General features: G+C 37.2%; 1 protein-coding gene across 4 annotated transcripts in view; it reads right to left on the bottom strand.

Annotated features, from left to right (window-relative positions):
* The window catches only part of ACSS3 (acyl-CoA synthetase short chain family member 3), a 160,714-nt gene that overhangs the window by 24,780 nt on the left and 117,050 nt on the right, over positions 1-18,884 (bottom strand). For all 4 annotated transcript variants that reach the window (XM_039235553.1, XM_039235555.1, XM_039235552.1 and 1 more), the window contains exons 10-11: positions 7,597-7,692; positions 4,831-4,894 (exon numbers count right to left, since the gene is read on the bottom strand). In XM_039235553.1, the coding sequence (XP_039091484.1) occupies positions 4,831-4,894; positions 7,597-7,692 (160 nt within the window). The remainder of the gene's footprint in view (positions 1-4,830; positions 4,895-7,596; positions 7,693-18,884) is intronic.

Here is an 18,884-nt window from a genome sequence, read left to right as displayed (position 1 = left end):
CATTACAGTAGCCAGAGACCTATGGCTTTAATAACAGTGAGCACTGTGTTACTGAGGAAGACAATTGCAGTAAAAATTTTCTTTCATGCCCTGCTCTGTGTGCTTAGAAATTACTGACTCAGTTTTATTTCTGCACTTTAGAGCTTTGGATACAATTGCAGGAACACCTCCCCAAATCCATGAACATCCTGTATTCATAGCAATTCAGATACCATAACTTTCCTGCTAAATTAACTGCCTGGAGTAGGTTTCAAAATCAAAGGAATTCTCTAACATCCAGGCAGACATGTAGTTTTCTTTTCTACTACAAAGGCAAATCCTATGAATGCAAGAAATCTACAAAAGCCTTGGATTCATGTTTATTACATCCTAGAGTCTGAAGTAGTTTAAGAATCACTTAAATATCTACCTTCCAGTTAAAGGATCCCCAGGAGAGCAAAACAGTGATTTCTAAAAAGCGTTAACAAAGAAAGTGGAAAAAACGAACTGGAATAAGAGCTTTCTTTTCAACATTTCCACATACCATGATTTCTCATTTTAGGGTGAATCATCTTAATATGATAAAATGAATCATTACATTTAATATCTTGAAAGGGGCAGAAGTATGATTATAGCTTCAGATTTTAAGGAAACTGTCAGAGAAAGTTTCCAATGTTATTTATAGTATTCATAACAGAGTTTATAATGAAACAAGAAGCTATAGCAGTACTTACAAAAGCAAACAAATTTGGGATTAAAACAATGAGTCATTTCCCTTATTGACTTACTTTAACATAGGTTGAGCCCCATACATTTCAAATATTCTATGCAGATTTTCCTTGCATTCTTATAATAGTTATACTACGTATAATTAGTGAACATAAATAACTTTAGGGAATACTGCTCTTTCAGACTGCTCCTACTCCGTTATTATACAAAGTAATAAAGAAAACCATGGGCATGAATAATTGAGAGTGGACATCTATCTCTGGCCAGGGATCACTCCCAGTGCTGGCTTTGGATGCCAGCTCAGTTTAAGTCCCTCATAGACCCTAATTATTCTTATTACTGGGAGCCTCACCCCAATATCTCTGCACAAATAATAAAACATAGCAATACACCATAGAAGCTAGAACTTTTTCTGGAAGAAAAGTTATAATTTTGCTTTTAAAATTATTTGGCAAGAAGCCCCATGTTTAGTTTATGGTTGGCTATTATTTCTCAGCAGTCACTGTACATACTCGGAAATTATGCCAAGTAAGAAAATAAGACCTAAAAATTGTTTGCAAATGAAATGAAAAAATTATGAAGATTAAATTGACAATGAAGTTGTTAGGATGTTAAATTTCAAAGATATTTAATGAAATATGTATTAATTTTTTTCTGTTTTTCAAATTTGAGGGTCAATATATTTTTTAAAAATTTAGAATCTCAGGGGCATCTGGGTAGGTTCAGTCGGTTAAGTCTTACTTCAGCTCAAGTCATGATCTCAAGGTTTGTGAGGTCAAGCCCCACATCGGTCTCTGTGCTGACAGCTCAGAGACTGGAGCCTGCTTCAGATTCTGTGTCTCCCTGTCTCTTTGTCTCACCCCTGCTCACACTCTGTCTCTCTCAAAAATAAATAAACATTTAAAAATAAATAAAATAAAATAATATTTAGAGATATTTTGTGGACCCTTCTCACCATGTATAATCCCTTTTACAGGTCACCTAGTTTTTCTGGGGGCCCATGTAGCTAATCTCTGGAAAGAAGCCTGCTTTCAGATCATAGACCTTCTCTAGAATGTAGTCTACATGAAAAGAATTTTATCTCCCAAATTACACGCTACTTTTTTCAAACAAAAAAAAACTTTCATTAAGTCAAAAAATCTGTGCTTTTTTTTCTCTTCCTTAATTCAACTAAACATATTTTTATTATGAGCTCTTAAAAAGCATTCATTGGCTATTTCACATTCTGGATGAATAATGTATCCCCTCAAAACACACAGAACAGCTTTAAAATGACACACACAAATCTTATGGGTAGATGTTAAATATGAAACATTCTATTCATACTGCGGGTAGCCATTTAGATGCACGAATAATTCTGAGGTTGATAGGTTAGGATAGAATGGCCTCTAGAAATGTGAGTTTCAGAAGGAAATCCTTGCTTTCACAGATAAAAAGAAGTTCCTAAAATCAGATTTCAAGAACCAGTCTTTAAGAAAAAAGAGATCTTGGTGGGAGCTTCTTTTCTTACTTTAACCTTTTGAATACAATAATATAAATATAATTTTTTCAAACCTCTAGTTTCACTATTAAGGGAGGGATCAAAGTCCGCCGCATGTCGTAATATACTATATCTTCAAACCATTCACATAGAAATTTCAGAATCCAGATCAGTGTAATAAAATTCCCTGTTCAGGAGTGCAGAGGGAAGAAAATGATTCTGAATTGGTAACAATTTAAACCATAGAATGACTAAAGGCAATTGTTGTTTTACTTTTAAGTACTTGAAGTAACACTAATGGCTTCAAGAAAAAATATAGTTTATGTGGGCTATTGCTACATTTTATTATTTTTTAATGCGAGTAGGGGAAAGCCACCAATAATTAGAATGACAGAACACACGAGGGTGTATAACTGCTGGCATCAAATGCTACCTCTAGGATCTTACATGAGTTGCTTTATGAAATAGATGACTCACATAGAGTTAGGAGGTTATACAAAAACGTATGCTGCTAGAGTGCTTTTAAAGGCTCTCAAAAACCATGCACTTTCCTAAGTAAGCTAAACATCCACCCACGACTTGTTCAGATTGTTAATTCCTTAAATCCCATCCCCCATCTCTACCATCCTCCTAACCCCCCCCCCCCCCCCCCAAGAGGTCAGATTTCAACCAGCTATTCAACCTGAATATAGATTCTGGCCCAGAAAAAATATAACTATAAATGGTATACTCGGTATTTTATTTTTCCATCTTGCCAACAAAATGTATTAAAATTTAAACTTGAAAAAAAGTAATACAGTGTTTACTGATAACAGGAGAATCTGAGAATTGTTATCATCAAGTGTACCTCCTCTGTTATTATCCCAACCTGAAGAAATACGTTCTTTTTAAAGTTACTGTTTTTATTTAATTTTCCCAGAATTGTAAATTTTAAAAATTTTTTTGTGTTTTATTTATTTCTGAGAGAGAGAGAGAGAGAGAGAGAGAGAGAGAGAGAGAGAGACATTATGAACAGAGAGGGAGATACAGAATCTGAAACAGGTTCCAGGCTCTGAGCTAGCTGTCAGCACAGAGCCCAATGCAGGGCTAGAACCCACAAACTATGAGATCATGACCTAAGCCAAAGTCAGACGCTTAACCGACTGAGCCACCAGGCGCCCCTGTAAAATTTTTTTAACCTGAGAAAAACAATTATTTTCTCTACCTCCCTCCATGTCATTGCAAATGACAAGATCTCATACTGTTTTATTGCTGAGTAATACTCCATTGTATAAATATATCCTATCTTCCTTTTTTTTTTTCCCCTCTTCTTCTCAGATTTAGGGTTTAGGTTCAGGGTAGGGACCAGGTAAGGGTATGTATTTGGTATCCTGCAGCTCAGGACCTCACCTGAGACAGACAATTTCATATCAATCTGAGGATGTCAAGTCCTAAGAATTCTTCTAAATAAATGAGAAAACAAACCCTTTTCAAGGCTTGGCATACAATATTCTTTATAAAGGTTCATTCTGCCAAATTCTACTACTTAAACCGTATTAGCAAAGATGCCAATATCATGTTAATCAGAGGCACTCCAGCAACCTATATCAATCATTACAATGTCACTTCTTGTGTGTCCCTCAACTTAGTCTACTTGCATTTCAGCTTCCACTGTCATAACAATTTCAAAGCATGGATTTAATCAAAGCAATGTTTAATATGTTCACTTCAAATTTTGACAGTTTTGCTTACCAAATGGACAAGGATGAAAGTTATTAGCAAGGAATTGTGGTACTTGCTAAATCAGGGATTTTATATTAGCTACTATTTGACCTAGCGATTACACTTTTAGAAATCTTTTCAATTCTATAGTAATTATCAGAAAAGGAGAAAAGACCACACAAAAAATGATGTTCAATACAGCATTATTTATAATCATAAATATTCAAAAAAGACTAAGAGGTCTAGCATGGGTATAAACGTTTTTGAGAGGCAGAGTAGAAGTTCAAAATATGCGTGAAACAGGATTAAGGAAAAATGGCAACACAGAAGAGTAAGCTGAAGTGTTTCAACAATCTAAAATGTTAGTCAAAAAGTAAAAAGTCATATCTATTATGAAATAAAATTAATGTTGTGTCATTAAAGGGTGGGAGTATAGAGACTTTATTTACTTCTTTATATATTTGGTATTTAAGTTAAATATACCACCTACACATTACTTGATACTCAAAAATTATTTAAAATGCAAGACCTATCTTTTTAAAAATTTTATCTAAATTTGTTCTACCTTATGGGCCTTCCATGCTTCAATTACAAGAGTTGGCACTGTGAACTCTCACCCAATGCACAAGCTTACTTTCCAACCCCCTCTTTAGTATGTCACTGCAACCATTCTAGTTTTTTAAGTTTATTTATTTATTTTTGGGAGAGGGCAGGGGGTGGGGGGAGAGAGAGAAAGAGAGAGAATCCCAAGCAGTCTCTTCACTGTCAACACAGAGCCTGACACAGGGTTCAAACTCATGAACTGCCAGATCATGACCTGAGTCGAAACCAGGAGTCAGATGCTTAACCTACTGACCCACCCAGGTGCCCCTCCACTTTTTTCTTCATATTATATACCAATATTTGCTCTTTTAAATAGTTGCATTGCAAATTTTTCTTACTTTACCACAATATTTCCTAAACATCGAGCCTTCAGTTTTTGCATGTTGTCATCCAAAATCATAACTGCAAAGTAAAATGTAAACAAATAATAAATTTGAATAAAAATGCATAACCTTAAGGCTTAAACATTTCCATATTTTCTATACTCAACCCTCAAAACTGTACCTTAAAAAGGTATCTTTTAATTCGTATGAGACCAGGAACATATATAACTATGCTAACCTGTCTCACCAAAAATTAAAACAGCGTATCTTCGGATACCTAACAAGATTATAAATTTTCCTTCAGAACCTCCATTAAATAGACATTGTATTTCAAACATGCTGTTAATTTCATAATCTATGTCTATATCCGCTTCAATATATCCTTCTATCAAAAACATTAAAAATATATCCAGTTTTTCAAAAAATAAAGGAAACAAATGAAGTTCAAAAATACACCAAAAAATATCTCAAGTAATAAAAATAAAGTACTTAAAAGCCTGGAAAACCCCTTTTTTTCTGATTTGAGGTTTAATATCCACTTATGAGCCTTAAAGTTCCATTTAACCTTCCCAAATATTATACCAATGCTTTCTGTGCTAAGCTGTTACAATCCTGAAAGATTTTAGGAAGTCAATGCTGTATCCCCATTCAGCAACTGCTAGTGCAAACTGGAAATGAAGGTATATCATCATGTTTTAAGCTCTAATTTGTCCTGTATGCAGCTTCATCCATCCAGGTTATTCTACTGGATGGATGAGAGAAGGACATTGTCCCCAGAAAAATATTAATCATCCCTTCATTGTGTTCCCAGAGTACTTTGTTTTAAAATTCTATTCTAACAATTAGTAGTGGTGTAAATATCCCTCTCGTAAGATTGTGAGGCCATTAAGGGTGGAGGTCATGCCTAACTGTCCCCAAATCCCAATTTACTCTCTGCCCCTGAACGAGTATTACCCCTTTGATTTCTCTATATAAAAAGTGGGAGTAATTCTTTTCTCATAGTTTGTTACTAGAATTATTTGGAAAAAAAAAAAAGTGACAAGTTTGTGGAGGGTACTCAATGAATGTGAAATTGTCATACTACATTGGATATTTTTCACATAAAAAATGGTTTTCTTTCCTTTCCCAAGTGGATACCGCTTATGCTTCTGAATCTCTGACTAACCACAAAACACAAAAATTATGAGTCATCAAGCCATTATTTCCTTGGTTATAAATACTTCAGTTCTAACATTTAACCCATGCTGCCTGTTGGCTTACAGGCAACAAGAAACTTCTGTACGGAAATTTCATGAGGTATCAAAGCTCAACTCCTTCTTATAGCTGGATATAAAAATGATACTGAAATACTGAAAGGGAAATGTATTTAACATCTCCCATAAACATTACCCCTAAAAATGGCTCAACACAAAGAATTTTTTTTCCAATAAAAAGAACAGGGATGACAGAACTGTTCAAAGTGAGGATTTCACTAAAGCTGGGTTCACCTTCTCATGCCTGGAAAAGTCACTGACTTTACAGAATATCTATTTCTGTTCTAAAAAAAACTTAAGTGTCTTTTTATAAATACATCTGCTAGACTAAACCAAATGATCCACGTTTCCTTAACTAATCATTGTCCTAGAAAGAAAATGCATGTTATTGTAGCATGTTATGTTAGAGAAGCAAGGACACGTCTCTATATTTTATAATTTACATGCAAATAGAAACTATATGCAAGAACCAGATTCTGTCACCCAAAGATGGGTCCTCATGAATCTATTAAGCTAAACTGCGTGACCTTATGCAAATAAAATAACTTCTGTTCTTCATTTTCTTGTCTGTCAAATGAATAAGTAAGTCTAAATTGAGTCACCCCTTCTGGCATCTCTGAAATATCAGCACACTACTAGCTGAGACTTAGTTTAGTCTGTTTACTGGCAAGAGCTTGCATTAATGCTTCGCCGTGTTACATCACAACACAGTGACCCTACAAAGCATGTGGTAGCACTATTCGCGTTTAGAAACAAGGAAATCGAATTTTTGAAAAGTTAGGTGAATTGTTGTGTAAATTATACAACTAGAAAGTAGAGCCCAAGGGAAATTATAATCACTATGAACAATCTAAAAACAAATATTTAAAATATATTGTATCTCATTGTCACAAATCGCAGCATGGATGAAATGATTTTTCTACTTAGAATCTTTAGTCCTTATATTTATCTTTAGCTAACAAGGTTCAGAAGCCTTATCACCACTCCTAAATTGAAAGGTAGCATATATAGTGGAAAAAACTGCAGCTTTTTTAAGAAAAACAAGCAAAGACACAAAGAAAAAAATAAAACACGATGGTTTACGTTGTCTACAGGACCTAACCAGCCATGTTGCCTCAGCAAAGTAATTCAGTCTCTCAGGGCACCAGCTAACTCATCTTTAAAATGGTAATGATACCTCTAAATTAAATATGCTTCATCATTAAATGAAATGATGTATGCAAAGTACTCTACACCTAGCAAGTATTCCATACATATTAATTTCACAGCCAGATTCTTCATGGGCCTTATAAATATTATTTTCTTGGTTATGACAGTCACGTAGCACATGTCCTTGGAAGTTGGCAATCTTATTTCTTATTTTTGGTCAAACTAATAACAAAATTAAGGCATTTATTTTTAGTATAAAGTATTCATTCAGTCAAATGCTTTTACACACCTACTATGCAGTTTCATTCGTATTAGATACAGAAAAAAATACCAAATGTATTAACCTTACATATTTCAAATAATCAGAATCCTTTCTCACCGTTGTATCCCGGAACACTTTTTCCTGCTTGTCCTGGAGGAGGGGTTTTAGAATTACCTAATCCGATGCATGATGCCGTAATTGGAGATCCAGTCTCTGGAGAAATAAATATTATTTATCATTTAATAATTCAAGTTGAAATCATGATGTTTCCTCAGTGTGTGCATTTCTCTCTGCCCACTGCCCAGCCATTTCTCACAGAATTTAACTGCATGAGGAATAGATAAATAGTGCAAATGTATTATTTAAAAATGGAGAAAATATTAGCAATCTATACCAGATAAACATTTTTAAAACTTAAGGATACAAACTGAGAATAACATATATTGTAATGCTTCTTCTAAAGAAAAGAGAGACCTCTCTAATGTCATTGGTTATAAATCAAAAGGCATGAAGAATGGAGAATTGTGTGACTGAGAATTTAAATTTTTCATATTTATTTATTTTTGAGAGACAGAGAGAGACAAAGTGTGAGTCAGGGAGGGGCGGAAAGAGAGGGAGATCCAGAATCTGAGGCAAGCTACAGACTCTGAGCTATCAGCACAGAGCCCAACGTGGGGCTTGAACTCACAAGCCATGAGATCATGACCTGACCTGAAGTAGGATGCTTAACTGACTGAGCTACGCAGGCGCCCCTTGACTGAAAATTTTACAACACATGTTAAACACTAAAAGACCTCTAGAAAAGATGCCTTCTCTTAATTCACCTAGTCATTTTATCATGGTAAATAACAGCTACTTGTGAAATATTTTCTGTTATTTATGGCTTAATCTCTAAAATAAGTAATCCAAAGGATTTGGGGAATATATTAACAATATCAACTCTAATTTTTAAAGAACTACACCTGCTTAGAGACCTTGCAGCTGAACCTGAATTTAACAAAACTTTGTCAAACTTATCTCAACTTGCTGTTTCTGAGCTTCCAAAAGATAAGCAGCCAGGCAGGTAAGAAGGAAGGAAGAAAGGAAGGGAGGTAGGAAGGACATTATTGTATGCTGATGATTGCATCAAGACCAAAGACTTAGCCACAGTTAACCTACATTGATTAACAAAAACAATAGATTAGTTTTCTCGGTCTCAAGTTGTTAATAGTCACAATAATAGCAGCTATCATACAATATCCATAAGTTCTGAAGATGGTTATTTTTATGGACAAATGCATTTGTTATTACCGGTAAACACAAGTTTGGGGTTAACAGAGTCTTTTAAATATGAGATTTGTGTGTGTTGGAGGAGCCAGATAAGAGTATTGACAGTGAAAAATTTTGGCACTACTGGCTTAATATTATACACAGAAACATACACATACATGTCCCCAAGGGATTACCTGCCAAACCAACTGTATCCAGAGTAATCCAAAATATTAAAAAACATCTATCTTCCTATGGACTCAGAATGTATTCTTTCCACTATAGCTTCCATCATAATTTTTCATACATTTCTATCACTTTAGCATGGTGGGAAGAATTTATTACTGTTCTTTACTTTCCAGAGTAGCTCAGTTTATTATTCACATTTTATGGATGGTGGCTCAGCTGGCATCAATAACGGAAGATGGCCTCTCGAACATTAAAACACAGTTCCTAAGTCACAGTCCAGTGCTTAAGATGCTCAGCCATATGGTCACCACTGAGGAGAAGCAGCAAGTAGCCAGAGCAGACATTTCTGATGTTTAACAAAAAATTCTCAAATACTTTCATACTATGATAAAAAAGCCAGACAGGTATTTTATGAAATGGCATTCCATCCATCACGCAATAGCCCTGTCCTTTCTTCCTAAAACACAAGCGAAGCAGGGAAGGAAGCCCCCTTCTCAGAAAGATTGGTAACATTTCCCCCTTGGCCTTTTTAAAAAGGTCTCGGTACTGCCCTCAGCTGTCCTCCAAAACTGACAGAGACAAGAGCGGTGTGATGACAGGAAGCAACACTGTCGAGTGAGGTGCATAAAGGAAGATACACAGACAAAGCAAGGTGACGACAGGGGCAGAAGCTACTAGGACGCACGAGGAAGGGAGATGTTCCCCCTTCCACCTGGGGGGCGGAGAAGCAGCTGCTAAAGTACATCTTCTATGTTAAAAGTGTGTCTCATCAAGTTTAGTTTATCACTAGAGGCACTCCAATCATTTCAAGTTCAAACTGTCTACATTTCTAAACACCATAAAGCCTCTTCGCAACGTGCAAGAGATGGCTTCAGATCCTACAAATGAACCTCCCGATGGCTTCAGGACCTGCTGTCTGAAAGAGAAGCAAACACGAAACCACAACAAAACTCTAACTGCGCTCTGCTTCATCTCGTCTTCATGTGGACTCGTATGAAAGATGCCAGCACTCTGTTCGTCTTCCTATAACACTGGGAGAGAGAGGGTGTGGATAGGGGAAGCGGGAATAAAACCTAATCTTAACTAAAGACACAAGAATGAGTTAGCGAAGCACGGTCAGAATGTCCTGCCTAAGTAAGTTGACACTACGCATACTTCCTGAGATTCTTAAACATCTGTGTATAGTGATTACATATTTATAATCTTTTCCCCTTCTGCTGTTTTGTTATAATCAATGATTGTAAGATAAATGAACAGAATATCTTTCTATATGATTACTTTGACTCAATTTTAAGGGCAATGAAAAGGATTTTCCATTCGGGTACTTAAAACAGATACTGTAGGTTTATACTTTGAACATTAGTAACTTGAGTATCTTATTGATTTTAGTTTGATATTCATTTGGGGGTTTGGGAAAAGAACTGTTGGCAGTGACATGTAAAAGATAATTCAGATGAGGGGCGCCTGGGTGGCTCAGTCAGTTGGGTGTCCGACTTCAGCTCAGGTCATGATCTCATGGTTCGTGGGTTCAAGCCCCTGTGCTGACAGTTAGCTCAGAGCCTGGAGCCTGTCTTCAGATTCTGTGTCTCCCTCTTTCTCTGACCTTCCCCTGCTCATGCTGTCTCTATCTCTCTCTCAAAAATAAATTTTAAAAAGAAATGAAAAAAAAAAAGATAATTCAGATGAAATGACTTCCTGGGACTCTCCACACAGGGAGCCATAGTTAGGACAAAAGGGGGATGAGAAAGACCATAATGGTTGCTATAGAAACTTTGGTTGTCTCAGGGCACCAGGGTGGCTCAGTTGGTTAAGCATCTGACTTCAGCTCAGGTCATGATCTCACAGTTCATGGGTTCAAGTCCCGCGTCGAGCTCTGTGCTGACATCTCAGAGCCTGGAGCCTGTTTCAGATTCTGTGTCTCCTTCTTTCTCTGCCCCTCCCCCACTCATACTCTGTCTCTCTCTGTGTCAAAAATAAATATATAAAAAAATCTTTTTTTAATTAAAAACAAAAAAGAAACTTTGGTTGTCTCTCCGTATACCTGTAAATGTCCTGAGACCCAAAGAATGTACTGACCCACCTGGAGGGCAAGCACACACTTGTGTGCTCACAGGTTCATGCACACGGACTCTGTCGTCACCCTGCCTCTCAGGCTTGTCCGGGTGTGAAATAGGCCTTTGGTTGAGGAAAGCCCTCAGGCATGCTGGCCCCCCTGAACCAAACTTCTAAGGACTCCCAAATCCCCACTGAGAAGATGTTCTTAAAACATCTGCTTCACACTGCCCAGGCTATAATTAACTGGCTAGCAGTTATCTAGGAAGACAGGAAATCTGGATGTCACACTGAGTCGGAGAAATGGCTGCATTTAAACAAACCAGAACATTCTCTTTGAAGAAAAGAACTGGATGCTTCATTTGGAGAAATCTTTCCAAAGGTACCTAATCTTAGAAAGAGACACCCAGGAAGAAGATGGCAGGGAACTGAAGGTTGTGAAGAAAACGTTATGTTGGTACATTTATATTCATGCTGCATTAACAGCTAATGGAGACACTTCATTTTTTTTTTTTTTTTAGTATCTCTACTGCCTCTCCACCTATTGCATTGGTGAGCTGTTACTTACTTTTCCCTAAAAATTCTGACTCTAAAGAAAAGGAATGAGAACATACATTTTTTTTCAAATATGAATTATGCTGGGTTATGCTAAATGTTTTTTGTTTATGCTATTGCATTTAATCCAACTGCATAGGAAGATAGGAAGAAAAGGGAATATTCTTTTTACAAATGAAAAATATTAAGGACTAACCTAGACAATTGAAACCATGTCTCCTGGTCAGAAAAGGATAAGAATGAAATAGAAAAGTATACCACTTGTGAGGTTCTTAAGTGGAATATGGAGGGCTGAAGAGAAATCACCAGACTGTGTCTCAGAGGAAGAAAAATCCTTGTGACAGATAGTGAGCCCAGTCTCTTATATTCACAAATGGAAGTAACGGTGGGACACTGCACTTATTAGCAAATATTTATCGAGCAGCTATTATGTGTTAGGTTCTATCATTAGAACTGGGGATAGAACAATAAACAAAAGTGACCACAATTCCTATGTCATGGAGCTCACATTCTAGCCAGAAAGACAAACAATAAAAAACATAAATAAAACATATGACATGTTAAGGAGTGATAAGCACTAAGAAAATTTTTGAAAACATGGATGGGGTGTGTGATGTGATGCCGAAGAACTGCGATTTTAGATTGCGTGTGAGAAAAGACCTCCCTGAGAAGGTAACATTTAAGTAAAGGCTTGAAATGAGTGAGGACCTGTGTCACATGACATCTAAGGACAAAGAATCCAGGAAGAAAGAAACACAAGTGCAAAGGTCCTGAGGTAAGCTTTTTCCTAGCGTGCTTGTGGAATGGTTAGTCAGCTAGTATTACTGAAGCAGAAGAAATGAGGAAAGTATTAACAGGGAATACGCTCAGATAGGTAATGAGGAGACAGATCATTTAAAACTACTTAGAAGTTCTTTGTAAGACCTCAAGCTTTAGCTCTGTGTGATGCTGCATTCTGATGAGGCCTTTTGAACAAAAAGTAATGAATCACAACAATGCGAGTAAAATTTATGTAAATATTTGCACAACATTCAGTTCTATGGCCAAGTTTATTTTATTGGGGGTTTTGAGAGAGCTGTATGTGAGAAAATGCATGGACAGACAGAGCCTGTATTAGAATTGTTGGTTCAAACATAGAGATTTCTCTGTTTTTCTGAACATTGGGAACCAAGTCACATGAGAATTCACTAGACTAGCAGAAAGGCTAGGGCCCAGTCAGCTGGTGAAAGGAAGATGACTGCCCACATCAATCAAAAATAATCACTTCTGTTATATAAGTATTAGCGTGTGTACAGATCAACACAACATTTCTGAAAGGCAATTTGGCAACTATAAAACCCCTAAAAATGTACATACTCTTTAACCCAGTTGTTCCATGTTAAGGCATATATACAAGGAAATATTTGTAGAAGTTCACAAATATTAAGCATCATGGATATTCATCACAGTATTGTTTCTGTTGCTATTTAGAAGACTGTCCAAAAATAGAAATTAGTCCATATTAAGAATTAATGCAAAGCTACGCAAACGTCATAGAAAAATGTCTGATAAGAAATAATTTTTAAAAAGTATTTAGAAAATGTGTAAAACAGAATGCATAACATGATTCTTTTATGTAAATAGTATGCACTGACCAAAAATATATATCGTGGCAAGATACACATTAAAATATTGACAGAGATTATTTCTGAATGGTGAGCCAAGGGGAAATTATATTGATCAATTCAGAAGGCTATATCCACAACTTTGAAATTTACACACTATGGAGATTAGATCGGCTGCAATTTGTTTGAGCCTCATCTTATTGAAAGGTGGAACCTATGTCGTCTCTATTTGAATCTCTGCTACTTTTTGATGGCTCTAAGAGAAAAGAATAGAAGTGACTCTTTGTTTCTAGGCACTGGCCTTAAGAATTTTAGATCACTATCTCTGGAACCTCTCTGAGCCACCAAGTAAAATGGCCCATTACTCTGAATCCTCTACACCAAAAATGCCACTGTTAGGCACTCTCGTCAACAGTCTTGACTGTCTCCAGTCTTGTAGCCATTCGCAGGCATGAGAGTGAAGCCATCTTGGACCCACCAGACCAGTCCATTCACCACTAAATACTGTCTGAGTTGTCTCAGTAAGGAGTACATGGAGTGTGGGGCATGTGGGTGACTCAGTCAGTTAAGTGTCCATCCTTGGTTTCAGCTCAGGTCAAGTTATGATCTCATTGTCTGTAGGTTTGAGCTCTGTGTTGGACTCTGCTGGCAGTGCAGAACCTCCTTAAGATTCTCTTCCCTTCCTCCAACTTATGTGCGGGTGCCCTCTCTCTCACAAAATAAATAAATAAACCATATTTTTTTTTTAAAAAAAAAAGAGGAGTACATGCAGTCTAAAACCCTTGGTTGATTGCTGCCCATAACCCTGATCCATAAAACCATGATATATGGTTGTTGTTTTAAGCTGCTAGGTTTTGGAGTAGTTTGGTTTTGTTTGTTTGTTTTTAATTTTTTTTTTACATTTATTTATTTTTGAGCGACAGAGCACAAGTGGGAGAGGGACATAGACAGAAGACACCAAATCCGAAGCAGGCTCTAGGCTCCAAGCTTTTAGCAAAGAGCCTGACGCGGGGCTCAAACTCACAAACTGAGATCATGACCTGAGCCGAAGTCAGATGCTCAACCAACTGAGCCACCTGGGAGCCCCGGTTTGTTTGTTTTTCAATACAGCAATAGACATTTGGCACACTTGCCACTAAAAATATTATAAATTCTTCCAAAAGAGAATGAGTGCAATTCTCAAAAAGAATTGTTCACATAATTATATGAAAACACCTTCTTTGTCTGTAGTTGAAATCAGGTTCTTCCTGAGTGCTTGAGAATCATTTGAATCAGCAGAACCAAACAGTCTAGTCCCTGACATTTTATGCTCAGGAATTGTTTGCTTACTACTTCTTACATGGGCTTAGGCTCCAGTTCCCATTATTAAAGTCAAAGCTCTTAAAAAAATAAATAGCAAATCACAGAATAATGCAATCACAAAATGAACCAGGAAGTGGGAGAAATTGACGACTCAGAAGAGAGAAAGCTGTACATTATAATTATAATTCTGTTCCAACATTTTCTTATCCCGAGAATGATATTAAAAGGTCAGTCCTTCAATACATATTTATGGAATTCTCACTGAAAAGCATTTCTTTTAATGGGAAGGCAGTGTGAAGGGTGGAAAGACATGCCAAACAGAAATAGCAGCATGTTCAAAGGTTGAGAAGTTAGACCACCAAGGGATTGACTGCAAGCTATTCAGCAGAGCAAAGCTCAGGGGTGTTGTGTGGACAAGGAAGCAAACAAGAGACAAAGTCAGAGAGATGAGCAGAGGCAGATCAAAAAGTGCTTTTGTGCCAGGGTAAGAAATTTGGATATCATCCCAGGAACAATGGGAAAAAAGGGGGTTTTAGCAGAAGTGATTTGCTCAGAATTGCATTTTACAAAAATCTCTTCAGTTGCAGACAGGAACACTGAACTGGGGATCTCAATCCAGGGCAGAAGTCAGTTAGATGTGGGTGGTGATGAAGGGCTAGCAGGTGTGGAAGATGAGATCAAATCTGAGTTATAGTCAGAGTCAGAGGGTCTCGGTGATTGTTTGAGTATGGACAAAGAGCCAGAGGGAGAGGTCCAGGACAACCCCAGGGTTCTGGCTCATAAAAGAAAGGCAATGCAGAAAGAAGACTAGATGTGAGTGAGCATTAAGAGTAAGAACACAGTGGCAGGTTCACAAAGCCCATCTCTGTCAATAAGAGCTCCTGCTGCATCCGAAAATCTCCCATTCTGTACACACTGTGGTTCTAGAAACACTACGTTTAAGCAATATGGATTTAGAAGTTGGTAGCCCATGCAGAGAGCTGAAGTCCTGGAAATCAATCAATTCAGCAGCCTGGTACCGCTGAGTCATATTAATCACAGCATCATGATGGGCATAAAAGCAATTTGTAAAGAAACCATTCTCTCCACTTCTGAATCTATACAGTGTGCTATAAATAACTTGAATGGTAGTAGCAGAGAGAAAGCAGAACAGTGAGATGTACACCGGTGAAAGAAAATCAATTTAATCTTTGTGCTCACGAGATGGTACGATTACAGTTTAAAATACTTAATTCAAAGCAGCCTAACTTTTTGTCCTGGAAGCAGACCATTAATTTGAGCTCTAGTCTTATCCTCCTCCCTTACCAGCCCCTTACTGCCGCTAACTGTAAAAAACTCATAAATAACCTGCAGTTACGTTAGATAAGAAATGCTGAATTAATGAAGGCATAACGATAAGACATAGGAAGGGAGGACTGGGAACAAAACAGAGCAATGAGAGTTTCCACTCTAATCTCAACTAGCTGGTTGACTCCGGGATATTAGACTCTCTATGATTACTTTTTCTCATGTATAAATTGAACTCTCATGTTCCAAGTTTTCTTGAATCTGGATTGTCTACAGGCCAGGAGGCAAAAGATGGTCTTTATATTCATGAAAGGTGATTCAAAGAAAGGAAAAGAAAAGGAAAATATTTACTGAGTGCTCCTATAGGTCAGAAACTCTGCTGCATTGTTTGTACATATTTCATTTCACTTCAAGCTTTCTAAAGGCCATGAGATAAAGTGCAAGCAGAAGATCAAGGCCATGCCGATGGCTATAGCATGAGTGTGGCACCAGGACTGAAAGGCAGTCCTGTTAGCATTCAGCATCGCTTTTCACTACCGACAATGCTTTTCCAAGGAGAACAGTCACCTGTGGTTTTTGAAATTAGAACGGACAGCACAAGAGGGATTGGGAACTATTTTGTGGGGTCAATGGACCCACCATGTAGGGGTTTAGAGGCAAAAGGGGGAAAATCAAATTTCCAGACAGTCAGATTTATCAAGGAAGGGCTTAGGAACTCTTTTTTATTGTAGAGACTGACAAAACCATAACATATTTTCACTTTTCAAGAGTGGATTAAATGTGATTCTTGCCCAAGGTAGGAGGATTAGAATGGATGACATTTCAAAGGCCAAGCCAACTTTATATCATTAGTCTACTTCCCAGTGTTTAGTCTCTTGTGAAAACATTACCACTAATACAATAATGAGTACAAGTAAATATTCTAAAAAGCAATTATACATATTCATGTAATCATATTTGAAAAAAAAAATACCAGATGTTCTTTCTACATTATCATACTATAAAGATGACAATGTCTGATTCAAAGGCTGGTATTTGACTTGGAAGACTCATTTTCAGATGGATTAACAATTTGTAAACAGTTATTCACTTTCAAAAAGAAAAGCCTTGTGAAGCCTGCCTTCCGTTTGACAAGAGATTATTCCTTCCATGAATCACATTCATGTAGCTTACCTCTAAGCTCCTGCTTCTCAAATTATCAGTAAAAATTACCTACCTTAAACTAATGAAGATTGCTCTAAATGAGAACAAAATCCTGTTGCCAGGCAACAAAGATGGCATCAGGACTTTTTTCTCTCTCACCAGATGGATACTGTCAGCATCCCTAGCTGAACATTGCTGAGAAGCCACTGAATCCCTAAAACTGTTTTTTCCCCAATCACAACTTCTCATGCTAAATAAACTATGTAAAATGTCTTCCCCATGAATGAAAAAGAAGATGAATTTATTTCTCACTATTACATTGAAAAAAAAGCAGCAGACAGTAGTAATCCATTCACATCACTAAAGACTCTGCATTCTACTATTTGAAAGTAGCATACAGTGTATCCTGGACAGCCCCATTCATCGGACAAAAACATTGCCAGTCCAGTGCGGTTCAACCCAGTCCTTTGAGTTCCACAGTGTGGGGACGCCTGGGTGGCTTAGTCAGTTAAGCATCTGACTTTGGCTCAGATCATGATCTCGCGATTCGTAGGTTTGAGCCTTGCGTCGGGCTCTGTGCTGACAGCCAGCTCAAGGCCTGGAGCCTGTTACAGATTCTGTGTCTCCCTCTCTCTCTGACCTTCGCCTGCTCATACTGTCTCTTTCTCTCAGAAATTATTAAAACATTAAAAAAATGAGTTCCACAGTGTGTATTTCAAGAGTTTAGTACAATCCATTGTCTTTGAAAATACAGGCCTGTACTTTAATGAAGCCATATCACCTGAATTTGATTGAGTCAGACATTAAGTAAAACCCCAAAGCAAGGAATAACAGTCTGAAAGTAAACCTAGGAAAGTGGATTTGGTTGTACATATGTATCTCACTCTGAGATCCGCAGTCCCATGAACTTTTGCCAGTAGCTCTTGGCCCCCAAACTACAGAGAATATGTTTTAAATAAAGATAGACTCTTCAAGATAAGTCACCAAGAAGTGCTTTCCTCACTGTCATGTCAGCCATGTAGAGCCTCTTATCCCTTAGTCTTAGAAAAGCATTTTGGAATAAAATATACAAGATTTTGGATGAGGCACAAGTTAAGTACATTTAAGTTAGAAGAAAGTCATAAATTTTGCACATAGTTGTAAATTTAAAAAAAAAAAAAGTCAGAAATATGGGAGCCTGGGCTGAGCAATCAGACTTTGGCTCAGATCATGATCTCACAGTTCATGAGTTCCAGGCCTGCATCAGGCTCTGTGCTGTCAGCATGGAGCCAGCTTCAGATCCTCTGTTCCCTTCTCTTTCTGCTCCTCCCCTGCTCGCACTCTTTCTTTCAAAAAGTAAATAAAATATTTTAAAAAGGCAGAAATAACAAGAGTCATACGCTTCCAATGTTGAATTCCAAAGATGAAGAAAAGTCCCTACTGTAGACTAAATTTAGGACTATAGACTGACAGATTGGAATCTCTCAGCAAAAATACACTAACTTAACAGAATGTCTGAGAAAGCAGGGTAATGAAGGAAGAGGATGACCCAAAACAGCAAGTGGCTTCAACTTTGATACCCCACCTATCAACTCCTCAAATGTTGGCTATTTCACAATTAGTCCACCTAGCAGGAATGAGACAGTACTACATACATTTGAAACTGTACCATTTCCCACAGAGATCTCTGCTTTGGATAATTATTACTAAACTGTAATTACTTATTCCATTTTGCACTTTTGGTTTTTGTAAAGAAAATGTATTGCTGTCTTTAAAAAATCCTGGGCCAATGGATCTTGTCCACCATAAACCTAAGGATAGGGACTGAACTGGGTCAACCTAACTAATTTTTGCAGTTAAAACTGTGGTCGAAGTTGTCTGTTCTTAGGAAGTATATCCTACTACACTGTGCAAAAATAAGGATTATTGTGTCAAGTGGCCTTGACACATCTTAATAATGTACTAGGGAGGGTGTGCTTTTGAAATCAATGATTTTGATTTAAGAACTGGCATGACTGAAGTTTGCTGGAGGCTTTGAATCCACTT

Source organism: Hyaena hyaena, unplaced genomic scaffold, assembly GCF_003009895.1.
Source record: "Hyaena hyaena isolate Hyena2069 unplaced genomic scaffold, ASM300989v1 scaffold_99, whole genome shotgun sequence".
In the NCBI taxonomy this organism is placed as follows: Eukaryota; Metazoa; Chordata; class Mammalia; order Carnivora; family Hyaenidae; genus Hyaena; species Hyaena hyaena.
The sequence above is the reverse complement of the archived record's forward strand: the minus strand, read 5'-3'. Positions and strand labels throughout refer to the sequence as shown.